The following is a 19,236-nucleotide window of genomic DNA, read 5'->3' as shown; positions in this document are numbered from 1 at the left end:
TCCGTTTTCTAGCTGTACTCCTTTCTAGTTGCTGGGGTCCAAATCCCCAGTCTGGCATGAATGTTAAACATGGACAAAATACTCCCACATGGACTCTTTTTGAACCAAGCTACATGTTTGCTATGGATTCTTTCATTTTCTTGGTTTTAGGATAGACCTTGATCTAAACCTACCCAGCCTGGTTCACTAGGTATAACAGAGAGTGTTTTGTACAACAAATGAGGCCTGTATTAATTTCCTGTTGCTGCTGTAATGAATTACCACAGTCTTAGTAGCTTCAAACAGCGCAGTTTTATTAGCGTATCGTTCTAGGTCAGAAAGCTAAAATCAAGGTTTCAGCAAGGCTGCATTCCTTCTGGAAGTTCTGGGGGAGAACCTGTTTCCTTGCTTTTCAAAGGCTGCCTGCATTCCTTGGATTGCGGCCCCTTCCTCCATCTCAAAGCTGTCCGTGCAGTGTCTTCAGATCTCTCTCCGACTCCCTGGCCTCAGCTTACACGATTCCATCTTCTCTGACCCTGACCCTCCTGCTTCTCTGTTACAAGGTCCTTTGTGATTACATGGGGCCCGCTAGGTGGTCAAGGATAATCTTTCCATCTCAAAGCCCTTAATCTGGATTTCCCTGGTGGTCCAGTGGTTAAGAACCTGCAGCAGTGAAGACTAGGTGCAGCCAAATATAAATAAGTAAATAGAATGTTTTAATATCCTTAACTTAATCACATCTGCAGAGTCCCCTTTGCCTCGGAAGGTAACGTATTCATAGGTTCTGGAGATGAGGACCTCTTCGAGGGGCCATTATTCAGCCGACCACATGGCCTTTGCAGTTTGGTTTGATGGACACTGGCTTGGCGCATGGCCCCTGTGCGATGCCTGCTGGGATGTGACATTGATGCCAGAACAACAATGCCCCTGTTTCGCACTTCCCCTGGTTTCACTGGGGAACCCAGGACTCCTCCCCCAGGCACCTCCCTTGCTCCGCTCCAGGATGCCCATTCTGCGTGTTTTCTTACAGACCCAGTGAGTCAGATGTGACCGAGAAAGCCCGTGGGAGCCTCCGTTTCAGCATTCATGGAGCCCAAGCCTCGCCCCTCAAAGTGTGGTCCACGGACTACCAGCATCTACGTCACTTGGAGGCTTGTCAGAAATGCAAATCTCAAGTTCCATTCCAGACCTACCAAATCAGGATCTCTGCCAAGCGCCCAGGAATCTGAGTATGCTAAATTTTTAGGAAGCATGGGTCTAGAAGCTTCTCTATTCATCCACAGCCAATTGGAATATGCCAGAACAAACCTGCCTGGGAAGGAGGGCAGGCCTCTGGGCAGAGATAAAGAAGGACCCCAATACCTCATCTTAGCAGCCAGTTTGAGCACTGATTCTTTTCAGCAAGGCATTCAGAAGTCCACTGCCTTTCTCTTAAGAAAATCTTTCAGGGTAGACACTATGCCCCCAAGTCCACCCTGGCCAGGAACAAAGTTGCTACGGAAAGAAGCGGTATACAGGGGCCATAGGAGGACTGCATTCAAAGTTTTTGGCTAATTTCTGTTCCTGTGTCGTGTGACCCTGGGCAAGACACTTCCCCCTCTGAAGTTAGACAGGCTGCTGCTGCTGCTGCTAAGTCGCTTCAGTCGTGTCCGACTCTGTGCGACCCCAGAGACGGCAGCCCACCAGGCTCCCCCATCCCTGGGATTCTCCAGGCAAGAACACTGGAGTGGGTTGCCATTGCCTTCTCCAATGCATGAAAGTGAAAAGTGAAAGTGAGGTCGCTCAGTCGTGTCTGACTCTTAGCGACCCCATGGATTGCAGCCCACCAGGCTCCTCCATCCATGGGATTTTCCAGGCAAGGGTACTGGAGTGGGGTGCGATTGTCTTCTCTCTAGACACACAGTAGAGTGCAATAATCACCCTCCATTCTTGCAAGGATAAAGTGAGATGGTAATGTATATTACACAGTCCTATCCAGGCATGATCACTGGTTTAGTCACTAAGTCATGTCTGACTCTTGAGACCCCATGGACTGTGTAGTCTGCCAGGTTCCTCTGTGCATGGGATTCTCCAGGCGAGAATACTGGAGTAGGTTGTCATTTCCTTCCCCAAGGTACGATCACTAAAAACCTCTGCTAATTAGAAATGCAGCTTGGACTTGCCTGGTGGTCCACTGGTTACGAATCCATCTGCCAGTGCAGGGGACACGGGTTCAGTCCCTGGTCCAGGAAGATCACACATGCCTTGGAACAACTAAGCCCCTGCACCACAACTACTGAGCCTGAGCTCCAGAGCCTGTGCTCCGCAACGAGAGAAGCCTCCACAGTGAGAATGAGCACCGCAACTAGAGAGTAAGTAGCCCCCGCTTGCCACAACCAGAGAAAGCCCCCACACAGCAACACACACCCAGTGCAGCCAAAAAATAGATAAATTTAACAAACAAACAAATAAACCAAAAACACCTTAAAAACAGAAATGCAGGTTGATCTAGCCAAAGCTACACTGGGATTTCTTTGTAGGAAAAACTGTGACGTAGGGAAAGGAGGGTTGACTTTGGAATCCTAAGATCAGAGTCTATGTCTGTGACCTTGGGTCAGTTACTGAACCTACTCACTTTCTTTATCTGTATCAGGGAAAGAGGAATACTTTTCTGTCTGGTCCGTTGTTGGGCTGGAATAAAATAATGAATATAAAAGGACCTGGCAGAGAGTTCAATAAATGTGTGCAGAATCAGAGGAAACAATTTACTAAGCAAATTAATAGTATAAACAATGGTGTCAGGGGAGATATTTGACATGCTCAGGAGAACAAACTTCCCCAGTGTGTTCATGGCCTCTATTTGTTTTACAACAATTCATGTTCCAATTATGCGTGAGTCATTTGTTTGTTCGTTAGCACAGGTCTGAGCTGGAACTCAATTTGGCAATAGCTGCTTAGCCAGGACTTCAAAGTTATCCATGTCCTTGAAAGAATGAATATGGGAATTTAGTTCAGGTTATGGCTGCATTAAAACATTTGCATAACTCCTGAGTAAGTTCCCCATCATAGACCTATAATATTTCCATCGGCTACAAGTCCATCATGGATCCTAGGAATGGCTTTTCCTTCTCAGGGTGGCAGGGCTTGGAAACCAGGATCAATTCCAGGGGCTGTCCCAACTTGCAGTGAAAGAAATTTTCAGTGAAGGCTTGACTGTGTGGGACATCTTCTATGGAAAGATTTGATCTCACCAGCATCTTTGAGAGTTGGTAGAATGGTGTCATCAAAAAGAATATCAGCTTTTGAGCTGGACTAATCTTTGGTTGAATCTTAACTTTGCTGCCCCTGAGCTATGACTTTGTACCTCTCTGAGCCTCAGTTTCCTCATCTATAAAATGGGTGTCATGATAGTCATTTGATTCTGGTGAAATTGATGTGACCTATTTACATAACAGGTGCCCTGTACAAATCCTGTTGATTGCCTAGCGGCTCAGATGGTAAAGGATCCGCCTGGAAAGCTGGAGAAGTGGGTTCAATCCTTGGGTCGGAAAGATCCCCTGGAGAAGGGAATGGCAACCCACTTCAATATTCTTGCCTGAAGAATTCTAGACAGAGGATCCTGGCGGGCTATAGTCCATGGGGTCTCAAAGAGTCGGACACGACTGAGCAACTAACACTTTCATACGAATCCTGGGCTAGAGTCTGTCCCCCTTCCTGCATGGGGAGGCACACTCACCTCTGCAGGACAGTTCACTGCAAACAGTGGGTTTGGGCTTGTGTTTGTGGCCCAGTGCCTGGCAGGCAGGAGATGCTCACTGTGCATCAGTGGGCTGAATCTCTGAGGAGCTGATCCCAGCAAGTCACTTAGGAGAACCGAAGTGACTGATGCGCAGACCGAATGGCCTGCACCATTCCTCCAGCCCTTCTCAATTGGACAGACATCTGATTGATGCCTTGATGACCAGCCACAGTGGCCCCCGAACAGCCACTATCAGAATCAGCGTGATGTGGGTCCATTTGGATATCTACAGACCTGAGCAGAACTGACATCTGATTCCCCAAACTGATTTCCCTCAAGTCACATAACTGGGGGAAATCTTTTCATGTTCCTTGCATAAATGTCTATTTAATCACCATCCTGTCTTTAGCACTCCAATAACATGTACATCCCCCCCCCCCCCTTCATCGCGTTTCAGCTCCGCAAAGAAACAAAATGGTTGGCTGAAGAGCCTGGGCCATCTGCAGTAGTTAAGCCCTATTTTCCCCTGACTGCTCACTTGGATGGAGAACTTTGCAGCTAAGTCCCATTAGTCATTTGGCTCCTGCTCTCATTTCACAGAGGAAGCTGCAGAGGCCAAAGTCACATAGGCTGGTCAGGGCAGAATAGAGGCTGCATTGGTCTTCCCAGAAAAACCTCTGCCCCACCAAACCTGCTCCTTCCTCATCCAGCTATGCAGCTATGCCTTTGTGGTCCTGAGGATTTGGGTTCAGATCCCAGCTTTGCTATCTGCTGGCTCTGTGACTTTCAGCTTGACTACAGAACTGCCCAGAGGGGCATGTCCCCCATCAGCCAAATGGCGATGATTACACAACCTTTTAGGGTGATTGTGAAAATTGAGATGGTGTGAAACGTGCTCAGCTTGGGTCTGGCACATCGCAGCCGCCCGGTACTATTTGCCTTCGTCCTCGCTCAGAATGTTCACTGCAAGTAATATGAACAGAAATAGCTCACATTTATTGAGTCCTTACTGGGTTCCAGAAACTCTTCTAAGCATTTGACATGTATTATCTCGTTTATTCCTCTCCCTCTAAAGGCAAAGGTATCTTTCTCTCCTCCCTGAAGCCATCCGTCTTCACAACTATTGGAATGCCTGGCCTAGCACCACTTCAATGGAATTTGCTGATTTTAAACAACATGTTGCTGAAATGATTTCTTGTTTTCTGTGGCTGGCTTGCAGCAGCCAGCCTGCTTCCTGTGACAAAGTGTGATGAAATCAAATGCTGTTGTCTTGGCTTTTAGTACAGAGGACCGGTCCAAAATCTGCACTCAGGGTTGACTCCTGCGGATGAGGGGAGGGGGGTGCGCAGGGTTAGGCAATGCGGGGCAGGGGGCAGGGAAGGCTGGAATTCTCCTGATGGAGTTAGGAAAGGGGGTGACAGCTGGATGGGGGTTGGGACCAGATGAGATCTCCCTCTGTCAGCGTGACAGCCATCAATGAAAGAAGTCAGAGATTTTGCTACAGAGTTCAGAAACTTAGTGTGGCTTCCAGGTGTTCATCACACCTTTGCATTGTCCTTATTGTTGCTGTTGTGTAGTTGCCAAGCGGTGTCTGACTCTTTGCGACCCCATGGACTACGGCACACCTGGCTTCCCTCTCCCTCACCATCTCCCAGAATTTGCCCAAATTTGTGTCCATTGAATAGGTGCGTTGTTACTATTCCCCCGACTCATCACATCCAGCCCCAACCCCCAAGCCCTGTGCACAGCTTTGAGCCACACTCAGCCCCAGAAAGGACGTGTCCAATCTCATCCTCTCATGTCTCCGTTCTCCCCATTCACAAAAAGTGCCCCCTCTCCATGAAGCCCTGTTTCTCTCCTTCTCTACCTTGGAACTCCTACTGATCCCTCCAGACTCAGCTCCGACGTCACCTCCTCCCAGAAGCCCATAGAGATCCCCAGTCTGCTCTGGGTACTCCTTCTGAGCCCACGCAGCACCTCTGGACTCCTGGCATCTGTGGCTGTTATCTCTTTCCTCCACAACACTGCAGGTTCACGGAGGACACATCCCATGCCTTATTTAATGCCATATCCCCAGCAGCGAGTTCAGAGCATGACATACAGTTGACACTTAGTATACACTGGGTGTTGGAATGAATGAACCAGGAAACGAGCACATCGCCACTCAGGTAACTGCTCTTGATAAGAGATGATAATGATATTGATCATAATTAATTACTACCATGAGACACAAAGACTGTGCCTATCTCTTTATCAAATTATAACAACAGCTCTTGAATACTGAGCTCCTATGCTGTTCAGGCAGGGGCTGGTAACTGCATACGTATTATCTTCTTCCCAGCTTTCAGGGGCTTAGCGAGGGAGGCACACAGCTAAAAAGGGACAGAGCCAAAGCCTTAAACTGAGGTCTGCCTGGACGCTTCCCCTGACCCTTGCCTCCTCCCAGAGAACATCACTGTTTCTTATCATTGGGCCCTGATTGGCCTCTGTCTACAGCTGTTCCCAGACCCTCAGGCCCTCCGAGGCCCCATGCCCCAGAGCCTGGCTTCATTGTTCCGCGTCCTGTCCAATTACTGGGGAAGGCTGGTCTCCCCGCCCCCAGGAAAGCCCAGAGCAGCCAGAGTGTTCAGAGCCCGAGGTCCACGGCAGAAGCCAGGGAAGTCATACGGACATTCGGAAGCGGAGCTGCTTTGTCTGACCACTGAGTGATTTACCATTTCGCAGCTGTGACAAACACAGAGAGGAGCTGCGCGTAACTACATCCTGAATGGCCTGCGGACTAAGACCCAAAAGACACCCCCCACAACCCTCTGATCTCCCCTGTCAAGCTTATTTCTAGAGACTGAGGCTAACGGGATGGAATGAGATATTGGGGGCACATCTCCCCACTGGTCCCTCTGGAAGCTCATCCCTCACCTGGGCCACTTAGGGCTTGGAACCCCAGGTACCTTGGCATCCTCACTCTCTCTGCTCCCCAAAGTAATAAGTGCCCCAAAATTGACTGGGCATTTCCTCATTAGAAAGGCATTCCACTGGTATTCCCTGGAGAAATTAACCCAGGAATCCTGGAAAACAATGAGAAGTCTTGAGGTTACCTGGGGAAGGTCTTCACTCCCCAAACCATTCCTGAGTTCTTAACATGCATACCAGGTCTGTGTTGGGGGCTGGAGACGTCAGGGAAATCAGATCTGATTCCTGCTCGAGTCTGGGCAGCGTGTGTGAGGGGGAAGTGTGGCGATACTCACGCAAGTGAGGACTGACAACTAAACGGGAGGCAGAGGGCAAAAGAGAGGAAGGTATCAGTTTCGGTGAGAAGCAGAGGTGGTGGGTGGTCAGGGAAGGCTTCAAAAGAGAGGAAACCCCAGGGCTGGAGGCTGAAGGATGACGGGGCATCCCCAGGTCACCCTACGCACTTACAGTAGCAGAGGAAGCAGTCCAGCTGTTGTCAGCTGTTCAGCAGAGCTTGGGCACGTGGTACCAGAGAGAGCATGGCCAGAGATAAGGCAGGGCCCAGGTTCAGGGCCTGAGGAGCCAGGACCTAGGACAGGTGAGTCACCGAAGGGTTTGAAGAAATGGGATGCTATGCTCTGAGTGGAACTTTAGAAAGACTGCTCTGACCATAGTGCTAAGGGTGGATGCAGAGGGCAGGGAGCATAAGCTGGAGGCCACAGACCAGTGAGGAGGCTGATGTCCTTTAAAGGCGGCATTTTTGTGGGGACCCAGCACAGTCTGAAGAGTGCCCATCTCACACATACCTACGTGCATGCTCATTCATTCAACTGTATCCAACTCTTTGCGACCCCATGGATTATAGCCAGCCAGGCTTCTCTGTCCACGGAATTCTCCAGGCAAGAATACTGGAGTGGGTTGCCATGCCCTCCTCAAGGGGATCTTTCCCACCCAAGGACTGAACTCACATCTCCTTCACTGGCAGGTGGCTTCTTTACCATTGAGCCACCTGGGAGGCCCATATCAGAGAATGTGGTGTCTGTACTATTGTTACCACCACTAGATGGAGCAGGAAATTAAAGACCAGAGAGATTAAGTCACCTGTCCAAGGGCACACAGCAAGGGGTCATCTCAGGATTTGAGCCATCAGTTCAGCCTGAGAGTTCACGCTCTTAACCACTACACTATAGTGTTCCTTCGTCAGAGCTGACCAAGGCTTGGGGCAGGGTAGAGTGGTTAAAGAAAGGATTCCTTAACGGGCCCACCCACCGTATATTAAGGGCTCCCCTGAAATAGCTTCTGGCCTCCGTGGAGAGAGGGGTGCAATCTTTAATCCTGAGGCCCCTGGAAGAAAACTACAGCATGAAATGTGAAGGCGCTGAAAACTCCCAGGGCAGTGCCATGATATGAAGCCACTAGGGGTCACTTGAGTCCCCAGGAACACATACCTTTGGAGGTATGGGAGCAACACTTTGGTTTAGGTGGGTGTGGGCCTACAAAGTCTTCAGACACAGGAAGGCAGGGTACGGGTGGTCACAGAAGAGTGTGCCCCAGTGAGAAGAGCCCAATTTTCGTCAACGCAGGGCCATTCCTGCCAGGGAGACTGAGGTCAGATGACTCCGGCAGGCACTGGGTGCTCTGTAGACCCCTATCAAGTGGCCAAGGCCATGATCCCCTGCAGGGGGCCAGTTTCCACTCTCCCAGCCATGCGCCCAGAAGGGACAGGATTTGGAGGGGGCTGAGGGCTAGAGTCCCACCCAGGGATCCTCTGATAGAAGAGAGGCCCGGGGTCAGAGAGGAAGGTTCCATGTGGCTTCTGTGTGTGTGTCTGGTGGTATACAAAGTTGGACTTTGAGCTTGCTGACTCTGGGCTTTGGACTGCATTTAATGCCTCTGATCCCTCAGCTTTAACATGGGAATAAAACTCTGCCAAAGCAGGGTTGTGGTAAATGTCAAAAGTGAATCCTGGCGGTTAGCCCGCGAGCCAGGCTTTGTAAAGCCATCATCAGATGTGCTGAGTTTTCCAGGTGTTGTATAGCTTGGAACTGGAGCTGCTGATACTTGAATGTAACAGTGAACTTCAGTCTAACTCTAGGGGCTGCTAGCTAGTGGTCAGCCAAAGAACAACACAATAAGCTCCTACATACAAACAAGCTCTGTTCCAAGAACATGTTCATGTGTCCAATTTGTAAGTCCAACAAAGTCAGCCTAGGTACCCAACTAACATGATTGGCTGTATGGTACCATACTGTAACAGGTTTATAATATTTTTCACACAAATAATACATAAAAAAACAAACAAAAAATAAAGAAAACATTTTTCATCTTACAGCACAGTACCCTGAAAAGTACAGTAGTACCAACTACATCTCCGCTGCTTTTATGCTTATTTCCAGACATCCTGGGCTTGAAATAAAGATACTGAACTACTGTCTTCTATACAATACTGGACAGTAAAGTACACAAAAGCACAGCCACTTGGGGAGGATGCACGCATGTGACAATGTACTCCAGACACATGAACTAACTTATGTGATTGGATAGGCAAAGGCAGGTTTGCATCTTTGAAAGTTCGCAACTTGAAGGTTCGTATGTAAGGTACTTACTGTACACAATAAAGGATCATGACCTTCCTTCCTCTATCTTTGTTAGATGGAACTCAGAATTGTATTTAAAGTCTGGGTGAAGTCACTTAGAAACATATGTTAACAGCACCTCCTGCTTGCTAAGGCGGGGGAACCATGAAGTAGGTATTCTTTTAAAGCAAGCTGAAAAGCTCAGGAAACAAGGGATCTTTTGGGAGCGAGTAATTCACAGCTTAAAGCAAAACAAAGAGAGTAAGACTGAGGCCAGGGTCACCATCCTAGACCAGGACTGGGCCAATCAGCCGATCAGAGGCCTGGCCTGATGGGCATCTGTGCCAACACCTGTTGGAAGCAAAGCATCTCTTTACTATCCTAAAAAAAAAAAAGCACTGTTAGAGATGAGACGGTCAGGAGGAATGCCTAAAGCTGGAAAAATCACCATCAGAACATTATGAACAAACTGCACGCACCTACATTCCCAGCTCTGGTGGCAAAGCCCAACCCCCCTGAAGGGGCATTTACACACGAATGGCTGGACAGGCTGGTGCCACGCTGAGGCTTGGCACCACAACTCCTAGGCAGACCGCACAAGGCAGATACCTTCTGTCTGACAGCTGCCTTATCCAGACTCCAGCATGGGAGAACCAGCACAACAAAACGTTTACAAACCCTTCAATATCAATTGAGCACAGCTTCAATATCTCTGCCATGCTGCTTTCCTCACTGCAGGGCGTTGGCTCCCCTAGAGGGACAGACCCATTCTCACACCTCGTGGGGTCAAGAGGCCCCATGGCGCCTACCACGGCTCCGTTTCCAGATCGCTTCTGACACAAGCTCCTTTAAAAAGTACCAGAAGGGGCTGCTGCCTCTCCCACCAACCTAGGTACAGCTTCATCCTCCGCTGGTATTCTGGGGGTTTCCTCCAAAGTCTCCCAAATTGGAAGTGTTTGGGAACTCTCGAGTCATAAGCCACTTGGAGTCCCCAGTGAGCTTAGGGGCTCTACCTGATTCTTGCTGATATTTAAAGAGATTCCTATTGAGTTTCCCAAAGAGAACAAGCCCACACTTCAGACAGGCTTCTCTATCTTCCCATCCCTTCACCCCAGACACAGAGTAGCTACGTGGAGTACTGTGGATCCTGGGGTGGGGGGTGGGGGGGAGGCCTGGAAGAAGGGGGCTTGGTATTCCCAGAGGGGGTTTGGGTGCAAAGAGAGAGGCCGGAACAAGGGAGCCAGACGACTCCTGCTGCAGTGACGTCCGAGTTCCCATAATCTGGAGAAGATGCGGAGGACCTGAGACTGGGTTCTGCCCGGGGCCTCTTGGGCTGATGTCACCTCCAGGGGCCTGGGGTCCAGCCAGCCCCCAGGCTGGGGAAGAGCTGCCAGACCCCGGGGCTGGGGAAAGTGGGGGCGGGGGGCAGAGGGAGCGGGTTCGCGCGGAGGGCCACTCACGGAGGAGAAGTTGTGCGGCCCGCAGAGCTCGCCGCGGTACTTGCAGGAGAGCAGCATGTCCTCGAGCTGGTGGCCCAGGCGGTCCATGAAGGCGGCGCTGATGCCCTCGAAGTGGCGGGGAGGCAGGAAGAGGCGGAAGTCGGCCAGCTTGCGGAACCACTGGCGGCGCGGCTCGTCCCCCCGCAGCAGCTCGCTGACCAGCGGGCGCGCCGTGCGGTTGGGCAGCAGCAGCCCGAGCCAGTGGCCGGCGTAGTAGAGGTCCCCCTTGGAGAGGCGCGGGAAGCGCAGCGGGTTGTTGTTGCACACGGTGACGGCGGGGAAGGGCAGCTGGCGGCTCCACTCGCGGTGCACACGCGTGTGCGACGGGAAGCTGAGCCAGTAGAGCAGGCGGTTCGAGGACCAGGACAGCAGCAAGCCGAGGGACGTGCAGAAGGCCAGCACCCAGAGCGCCCGCCGCTGGAAGGAGCCCCCGGGCGCCGCGCGCCCCGCGCACATGTGCCGCAGCCCGTGCAGTTTAGCGCGGCTCAGCGACGGCCGCCCCCTGCGGGCGCCCCCCGGCCCCTGCAGCGCTCGCTCGCGCTCGCCGCCCCGGCCGCCCCCGGGCTGCCCGGCCGCCGCCACCGCCGCGGGCGCCGGTTCCTCGCGGGCCATGCGGAAGCGTCCCGGGCCGGTGAGTGCGGCCGCGGGCCGCCCGGCTCCGCCGCTCCGGCTCATTCATTCAGTCCGCGGCTGGCGGCAGCGGCGGCGGCCCCGGCCGGGCGGAGCCGCCATGGAAGTCCGCAGCAGCGATGGAAGCAGCAGCGGCAGCCGCCGCGCGCAGCCCGCGCCAGGGAAGCGTGCGCCCGAAAGGAGCTCCGGTGGCGCGGCATGCCCGCCCGGCGCCGCCACCGCCGCCTCCGCGGGCGTCCGCCCGGGACCGAGCCCGCCTCGGCCCGCCGCCCCTGGCACGGGCCTTCCCGAGCGCCTCCCAGGCTCTCCTGGCTCCGAGTCCTCCTGAGGATGCCCGACGCCGGCCACTGCCTTTGGAGCGGCCCCGCTGGGCGCCGCCTCTCCGGTCCCTGGGTGCTGCACCCGCGTCCCCTTGTCCTGGACCTCGGGGTACCCTGAGCTGAGTCCCTCCGGGCTCCGCCTAACCCCAGCTTTTACGCTGGTCCCGGGAGAGCAGCCACTCGGCCACCATGCCTGATTCGGACATCCCCAAGGGCCCCCCGCCGGTGGCCCGCGGTGCTGGGACACGGTGGGGAGAAGGTGCCGGGGGACGAGCGCCCCCAGAGGCTCGCGGCCGCTCCTGGCTGGGCGGGTGGGGTGGGTGTGTACCGGGATCAGCGGTCGCCCTGCTGGCCCTCTTTCCCTTTCCTCCGGGACCCTCCTAACTGCTCCGCCGGCTGCGCTCGGTGAAGACCTGCTAAGGCTCCCCCGAGTCCTGCGCCGCCCGCGTCCTGCGTTGCAATGTGACGGCCCTCGCCCGGGGCTGGGGGCGTCTCAGGGTCCCGCCGGAGGCTGCCGGCCGACGGGCTCCATCAAAGCTGCTGGCCAAAGGGAAGTGTCGCTTCTCTCCCCGGCACGGCTCTGCGAAGTGCCTCGAATCTCCAGAAAAGCCCGATCTCGCCGTTCCTCGCCTCTTCTTTTTCCTGCCCCGGTGCTCCAGGAGCTGGGGACTGCGGAGCCCCGGCTACTCCTCTCGGGGGTGACCCGGACTCGCTGCTCCGCGCGCCCGGCTCCTCTGGAGACTCTCAGCCCAGCGGTGGCGGCCGCGCCGGCTGCGCTCGCCTCCCGCCTGCCCGGCCCTCCTCGGGGCCCCCGGGCGAACTTGGGCAGCGGCCGCGCGACGCTGGCGCGGCTGGGTTTCCAGCACCTGCTCCTCGGCTCGCCGGCCCGGCGGCTCCGGGCAGGCGGGAGGGGCGGCGGCGGCGAGCGCCGTGCGCTCTCGGAGACGCGGTGCTGACGCGCGCGGCTCCTCCTCGCTGCATTTTAATTCCTGGCCACTGTGGCCGCTGCACACCGAGCGGGAAGCCTCTTGCCAGAGCCGGCCGGGTGGGGGATGCGCTGCACAGATGTGCCGGGTTGTGCGGGGCTGGCGGGAGAGACGTGGAGTAGCAACCTTGCGTGTCTGTGGGCCGTGTGTGGACGAGTGTGAGGCCACGTCTCACTGTGTCGGGTGGGCTGTCGAGAACCCGAAGCCGCTGTCTAATGTGGGCCTTTGAGCAAGTGTGTGAGTGGGGTGTCAGGCGCTGAGTGTGGGTAGGATGTGCGTGTGTACGTGTGAACGGGCATCTCGGTGTATCTGGTGGATGTGGGTTTATTTTTGCAGATGCTGTACTGTGGCTGTTTGAGTACGTGTGTTGTGTGTAGGATAGAGGGCTGGTGTGTATGCTCGACTTGGGTGGACCGTTTGCATTTAGCGGGTGGTGGGTGTCAAGTGTGTTGATGTGTGGGTGGATATCAGCAGCTTCTGGACGTGGTGTGTAGTTGGTGTGTGGCATGTGTGCGGTGTGTAAGATGAGTATGTGTGTTGGGCTGCTAGGAGCAGTCCCTGCGTCTCTGGCAGATTGGGCCCAGCAGGGGCAACCCTGCCTTTTAGGAGCTTCTGGTGTCCCCTCTTAGCCACTTCCCTGGGGAGCTCTGCTGCTTACCCCTGACCGCAGTCCACCACGCACAGCCTCCCTGGATGAGCGGGAGGGGGAGAGTGACTTCCGAGGACCGGAGACTCCCAGGATGCCATTCTCACAGCAGGGTTCCTACAGTTGCTTAATGATGATGTCTTTCTTCCCTCCTGGGCAGGCTCAAGGTCTTCCACTAACCCCTGGGCACTTTGGACACTTTCATTCAGCTTTTTAATTAATCAATTAAAGTCTTTATTGGATGTGTTACAATTTTGCTTCTGTTTTATGTTTTGGTGGGGTTTTTTTTTTGGCCCTGAGGCTTGTGGGGTCTCAGCTCCGCGACCAGGAATCTAACCTGTACTCCCTACATTGGAAAGCGAAGTCTTAACCGCTGGACTGCCAGGGAAGTCCCTCGCTTTTTAAAATGTTCCGCCTTGGCGTGTCTCATTCACTTGGGGAAGTAGCTCCTGAAGTTGGGTTTTGCTAAAATTCTGCTCTGGATTCGGTTCCTTGAAGACATCTCTTGCTGGCTTTGGGGAAAGGTTCCGAATCTGCCAGTTTTGTTGGGGCCTCTGACAGAGGCTCACCCACCAGGGCTTCAGTCTGGTCCCGGCAGTCCTGGGACGGGGGCCACGGTGACACATATCCCGGCCGAGGTGGGGGGAGCTTGTGAGTTCAGTGAAATGACTGATGAAGCAGCCGGACATCCTCCAGCGTCACAGCCCTGGGGTGGCACAGAGCCCTGTCCCGTAGAACCTTTGAGACCTTTTATGTTTCCGATTTGTTCAGCTGTTATGGGCTTTTTCTTTCCTGTTTTTTTTTTTTTTTTTTCCCTTGAAATGTACACATGCAGGTTTTGGTTACCTGAGCATCTTCTCTGCCGTGGCTTCTCTTATTAATTCTCCAGATGGGTCACCTCTTCACAGAGAGGAAGGGTATCCTACATGGGCCCCATGGCACAGATTTCTGGGCTCTTGGCACAGAAATCCAGAGGCAGACACGGGTGATCCCAAGTGATCGCGGGCTTTCTTTTTGGCACATGGATGCAGTGTGTTTCCTACACTGCCTGAAATTCCCCCTCACCCGCTTCTTGACCAATACTTGGACCAGCTCTGTGAAGTTCTGCCCTTTCCTCAAATCCCAGCTGAAACATTGCCTCCTAGGTAACTGGATTGATAGGCCCATCATAGCCTTTGTATAGCACGTTGTCATTGCATGGGTCCAGGCTTTCCTTCTGGATGTGAGCCCTTTGAGGACAGAGACCACATCTCATTCACATTTTTGCCTCTATCTCAGCACAGTGCCCTGGCACCTAGATGAAACACATCAAGATGGAGGAAAGGAGAAGGGAACTAAGATTTCCTGAATATTCCTATATGCCAGGCAACTGAACCAGACACATATTTAATTTCTCATTTCAACCTTGCAGGGGTGGGGGGGGGCGTGTGGTATTTTTACCCTCTTTTTACAACTGTTGAAAGGAATTGAACTCAGCTCTAACTCATTCCAAAGTCTAAGCTTTTCTTTTCCCATCCTGCTGCTTTCAAAAACATGAAAAACAATAACTGTATAATAACTGTAGGTCTTCCTAATCACTAGGACTTGTTCCAAGTGACTTACATTAAAAACAAGTGTCAGGACTTCCCTGCTGGTCCAGTGGCTAAGACTCCGAGCTCGTGATGTGGGGGATCTGGATTTGATCCCTGGTCAGGAAACAAGATCCCGCATGCCCACAAGGAAAGAGTTCATATACTGCCACTAAAGACACTGCCTGCATGCCACAACCAAGACCTGGCACAGCCAAGTAAATAAAGAGTAAACCACGCCAGGCTTCCCAGGTGGCACAGTGGTAAAGCATCTGCTTGCCATTGCAGGAGATACAAGAGATCTGGGTTTGAGTCCTGGGCCGGGAAGATCCCCTGGAGTAGGGAATGGCAACCCACTCCAGTATTCTGGCCTGAAAAATTCCATGGAGAGAGGAGCTTGGTGGGCTACAATCCACGGGGTTTCAAGGAGTCAGACACGACTGAGTGCCACCACCGAAAGCAAACCCAAAAAATGACAGGAAAAAAAAAAAGTGTCATAAACATTCTAAATGTTTAACCCTCAAAATAATCCGATGAGGCCCAAATGAATACTGCTGTTTTCTCTACTGCAAAGGAGAGGACTCCTGACCACAGAGAGCTTGAGTTACTCACCCTAAGCCACGCAGCTTAAGCTGGAGGGCAGCCTTTCAGTGCAGGCAGCCGGGCTCCAGCCCCTGTGCTCTCAAACCCTGCCCCACGGCATCGGTGCTCTCAGAGCTACCCTGACATGTCAGCTCTCGTGAATCAGGCGAGCTCTCTTGGCTGAAAAAACAAACTCACAAGGCAGTTCCTGAACCGCCCCATGCGACCTATCCACCAAGAAGTCCACATTTAGCCTTGCGATTTCCCAATCATAAGCTTTTAAGAAAATCTCCCTTTTCCTGTTTCTCTCTAAAACATCTGTCGCTCCACACCTGGCTTCCTGGCCTTGGGTGTGACCTTTGGGCGCCAGCCAGCCCACATTTCTGGTGGGTGACCACCACTGCCAATTATCAGCTCTTTCTCCCACGAAATGAGTTTGCTGGGAGGGAAGGCCCGTTGGAGTCAATATGATTTTCTGTTTTTATAATCCTATTATAGGAGCTGACAGTTGCAGGCTTGATCAGGCTTCACTGGAGCCCTTGGCATTCCTGCTTATCCCCGATCCCTACTACTCAGGGGCATGGTTATTGGAAAGTATCATATTGTTCAGTGTTCCAGTTGTGTTTGAATTTTTGTGATCTCATGAACTGCAGTACTCCAGGCCTCCCTGTCTCTCACCATTTTCTAAGTTTGCATCAGTGATGCCATGTCCATTGCATCGGTGTCCACTATATATCCATTGCACTGCTGATGCCATCCAGGCATTATGTTCATTGCATCGGAGATGCCATCCAGGCCTCTCATCCTCTGATGCCCTCTTCTCCTTCTGTCCTCAATCTTTCCCAGCATCAGGGACTTTTCCAGTGAGTCAGCTGTTCACATCAGGTGTACTCCAGTATTTTGGAATATACCATAGGTACCACCTCACCTGGCTCTTCGGAATCCCTGCTACACATCCCGTCAGTGACAGTCCACTGGTAACTGATTGTATTCCAAAACATCTGGCAGTGTTTAAAGCTCCCTTTTGTCACATTGGAATCAATCTCTTTGCAAATGTCTCCTAATTTATCCCTGGGGAGCCACGCAAAATATGTTTGATCTTTCTTTCACATGGGAACCCTTCAAAATACTTTATAAAATTGAAGTACATCAGTGGTGAAAGGGGTGCTAGCAGTCAGCCTTCTAGCCAAATCTTGAAGAAAGTCTTTTCTTCTCCAGATTAAATGCCATCAGTTCCTTCATCTGTTTCTCCTGCATTTTCTGCTCTCGGGATGGGATCTTGGGTGTTGATGTCTTTAAAATGGTCCCATACCCATTGGTATGAACCCACCAAGCCCTTTACTTCACACCTGATCCTTCCAGAACCTGATCTTTCTTCTGATGGTTGTGGGTTCTTTTCTGCCCCCATCACCACCTCTGGGATTAAGTGGAGGTGGTGGGTGGGAAGAGGGAAGCGTGGGCAGTAACAATGTGTTCTTGGTGGCTCTGCTTAAGATGCCAAGTGCATTTTCTTTTATGACTCCTGGTGATGAGCTGACATTGCTTCTCATCCTAGAGTTCGTTGCTATTACAGGGCAGGTGGGCCTCTGTGGTCTATCTGTGAACCTAAATAGCTGGCCTTTTCTTCCTTCTTTCTCTTTGTCTTTCTTTTTCTGACCCTGTGCTTCCCCGGGGTCCCTATCGCTATGCCTTTCTCTCTCCTCCCTTCTCTTTTTCCTTTTCCTTCCTTTCTTCACTTCCCAACCTCTGCCTGAAGCCTTGGGGTCCCCTCTGAGTCTTAGCTCATGTAACTGGTGACCTCTGGGCTCAAGGAGGTGGTTACAGTGCCCCAAGATCTCAGCCAGTGTCGAGTGGTCATGATGGGGGCTCCAGAGCTGCTAGAAAGGCTGAGCAGAACCCAGGGTTTTGATCACTGGACATCTCATTTCCCCATCCTTCCCAGCCTCCCTCCCTGGAGCTGGCACTGGAGTTGCTGTTCCATCTCACTTTGCACGTGCTTCAGCCTCTCCTCTGCTTCCCCCACTCACTCTATGGCTTTCTTATATTATACTTGGCCCGCCTAGTACTTTCTTCTTCCAGAAGAAAGAATCTCTTTCTTAGATTTCTCTGATTTTTTTTTTTTTTGGCAGGTTTTGGTCATCCTCATTTTACTGGAGTTCAAGCTCTCAGCTGCTCATCTTTCACCAGCACTAAATCCCAGGGCTCAGAGGGCAAACAAGGGCACACAGCCACCAGAAGAAAGATGGGGACTGGAAGGACCAGGTCCAGAGCAGGGAGCTGCTAAGTTCATGCTCTGCTGAACCACTGTGCTCCAGGGTGAAAGCAAATCCTGAAAGATGGGAGGATGTAATGTAACCTAATATCTAATTGAACTCCTTCACTCTGGAGGGTGGGGGCAGCAGGATGAAGCAGAGGTCCAGAGAGGGGAATGGCTCATATAAATCACACAGATGGATGCTGAGAAACACACAACCAGAACCCAGATTCCAGCTTCTGGTTTATTCTCTGCTCACCCTATGTAATGGACTTCCCTGGTAGCTCAGCTGGTAAAGATCCTCCTGCAAGGCAGGAGACCCGAGTTCAATTCCCAGGTCAGGAAGATACCCTGGAGAAGGGATAGGCTACCCACTGCAGAATACTTGGGCTTCCCTGGTGGCTCAGATAGTAAAGAATTCGCCTGCAGTGAGGGAGACCTGGATTAGATCCCTGGGTTGGGAAGAACTCCTGGAGGAGGGGATGGCAACCCATTCCAGTATTCCTGCCTGGAGAATCTCCATGCACAGAGGTGCCTGGTGAGCTACAGTCCATGGGTTGCAAAGAGTCAGAATAAATTTTCAACAATCCATTTTGAAACTAGCAAAGTATTTACATGGTCAAAAAGGACAAATGAGTAAAAAGTTTAGTAAAACAGTCTCTCTACCCCTCGCCTTTGTGGCCATCCATCTTTCCTCCCTGAAGGCCACTAATGCTATCAATTTATTGTATAATTTATTAGTGATACTTATGAATATACATATGTGTGCATAATCGCCATATGTCTCCCCTTTCTCACGCAAATGGTTGCATTCTGTGAATACCATTTACTGGAGTAATTGCATTCTACGTTCTTCACACCTTTTTCTTCTCTGTGTTTGCAGTTATTCTATGGTTGCCTTCCTCTGGCATCTCATTCCAACTTCTGTTATTTTCCTCAACTTCTCATTTCACGTTGTCCTGCTCTTCCATCCAAAAATGACAGTGGGTCCTATGGCAAGGTGGTACACAGAACTTGCTGTTTTATTATCAGATTTTCTGTTAACTCTTTGTTAGATATGCTGATGGATGAAAGCCCTTGTGTGGATAATCTCAAACAGCAGGCAGTGCGAAAATATTTCAATTTGCCACTGAACAGTATTAGATGATGCATTTGCAAAGGATTTAATTTTCTAGTCATATTTTCTTTAAACTAATTATAATACACACACACACATACACACACACACGTACACACGCACACACACAGAGAGGCAAAATTGAGTGTCCTGAGAATACAGCTCCAGTTGGTTTGGGAAAGTGGTCCAAACTTGCATTGGTAGGCAGAGAAAGCCAGTTTTGGACTCAGAAATTTCTGTGACTAATATAGAGAGCAGGTAAGACACACCCTTGAGAGAAACAGAGGGTGTCATGGCCAAAAGTGATCTTAGTGAGCATGCGGTTACTCTTAGAAGAGGAACTTGATAAACAAGTTTAGTGACTTGCCCTGGTCACTGGGAAGTTGATCTTATGATGGTGATGATGATGGTA

The 19,236-nt window shown here is 51.8% G+C and overlaps 1 protein-coding gene across 2 annotated transcripts in view; it reads right to left on the bottom strand.

The window, feature by feature from the left end:
• The window catches only part of ASIC2 (acid sensing ion channel subunit 2), a 1,227,754-nt gene that overhangs the window by 285,391 nt on the left and 923,127 nt on the right, over positions 1–19,236 (bottom strand). Inside the window, exon 1 of one of the 2 annotated variants that reach the window (XM_018064238.1) lies at positions 10,683–12,569. The exons of the other annotated variant lie outside the window; for it this stretch is intronic. Coding sequence (XP_017919727.1) covers positions 10,683–11,396 — 714 coding nt within the window. The 5' untranslated portion in view covers positions 11,397–12,569. Of the gene's footprint in view, positions 1–10,682; positions 12,570–19,236 lie in introns of those variants that run through there. 2 annotated transcript variants of the gene reach the window in all.

This window comes from Capra hircus, chromosome 19, assembly GCF_001704415.2.
Source record: "Capra hircus breed San Clemente chromosome 19, ASM170441v1, whole genome shotgun sequence".
Classification (NCBI taxonomy): Eukaryota; Metazoa; Chordata; class Mammalia; order Artiodactyla; family Bovidae; genus Capra; species Capra hircus.
The sequence above is the reverse complement of the archived record's forward strand: the minus strand, read 5'-3'. Positions and strand labels throughout refer to the sequence as shown.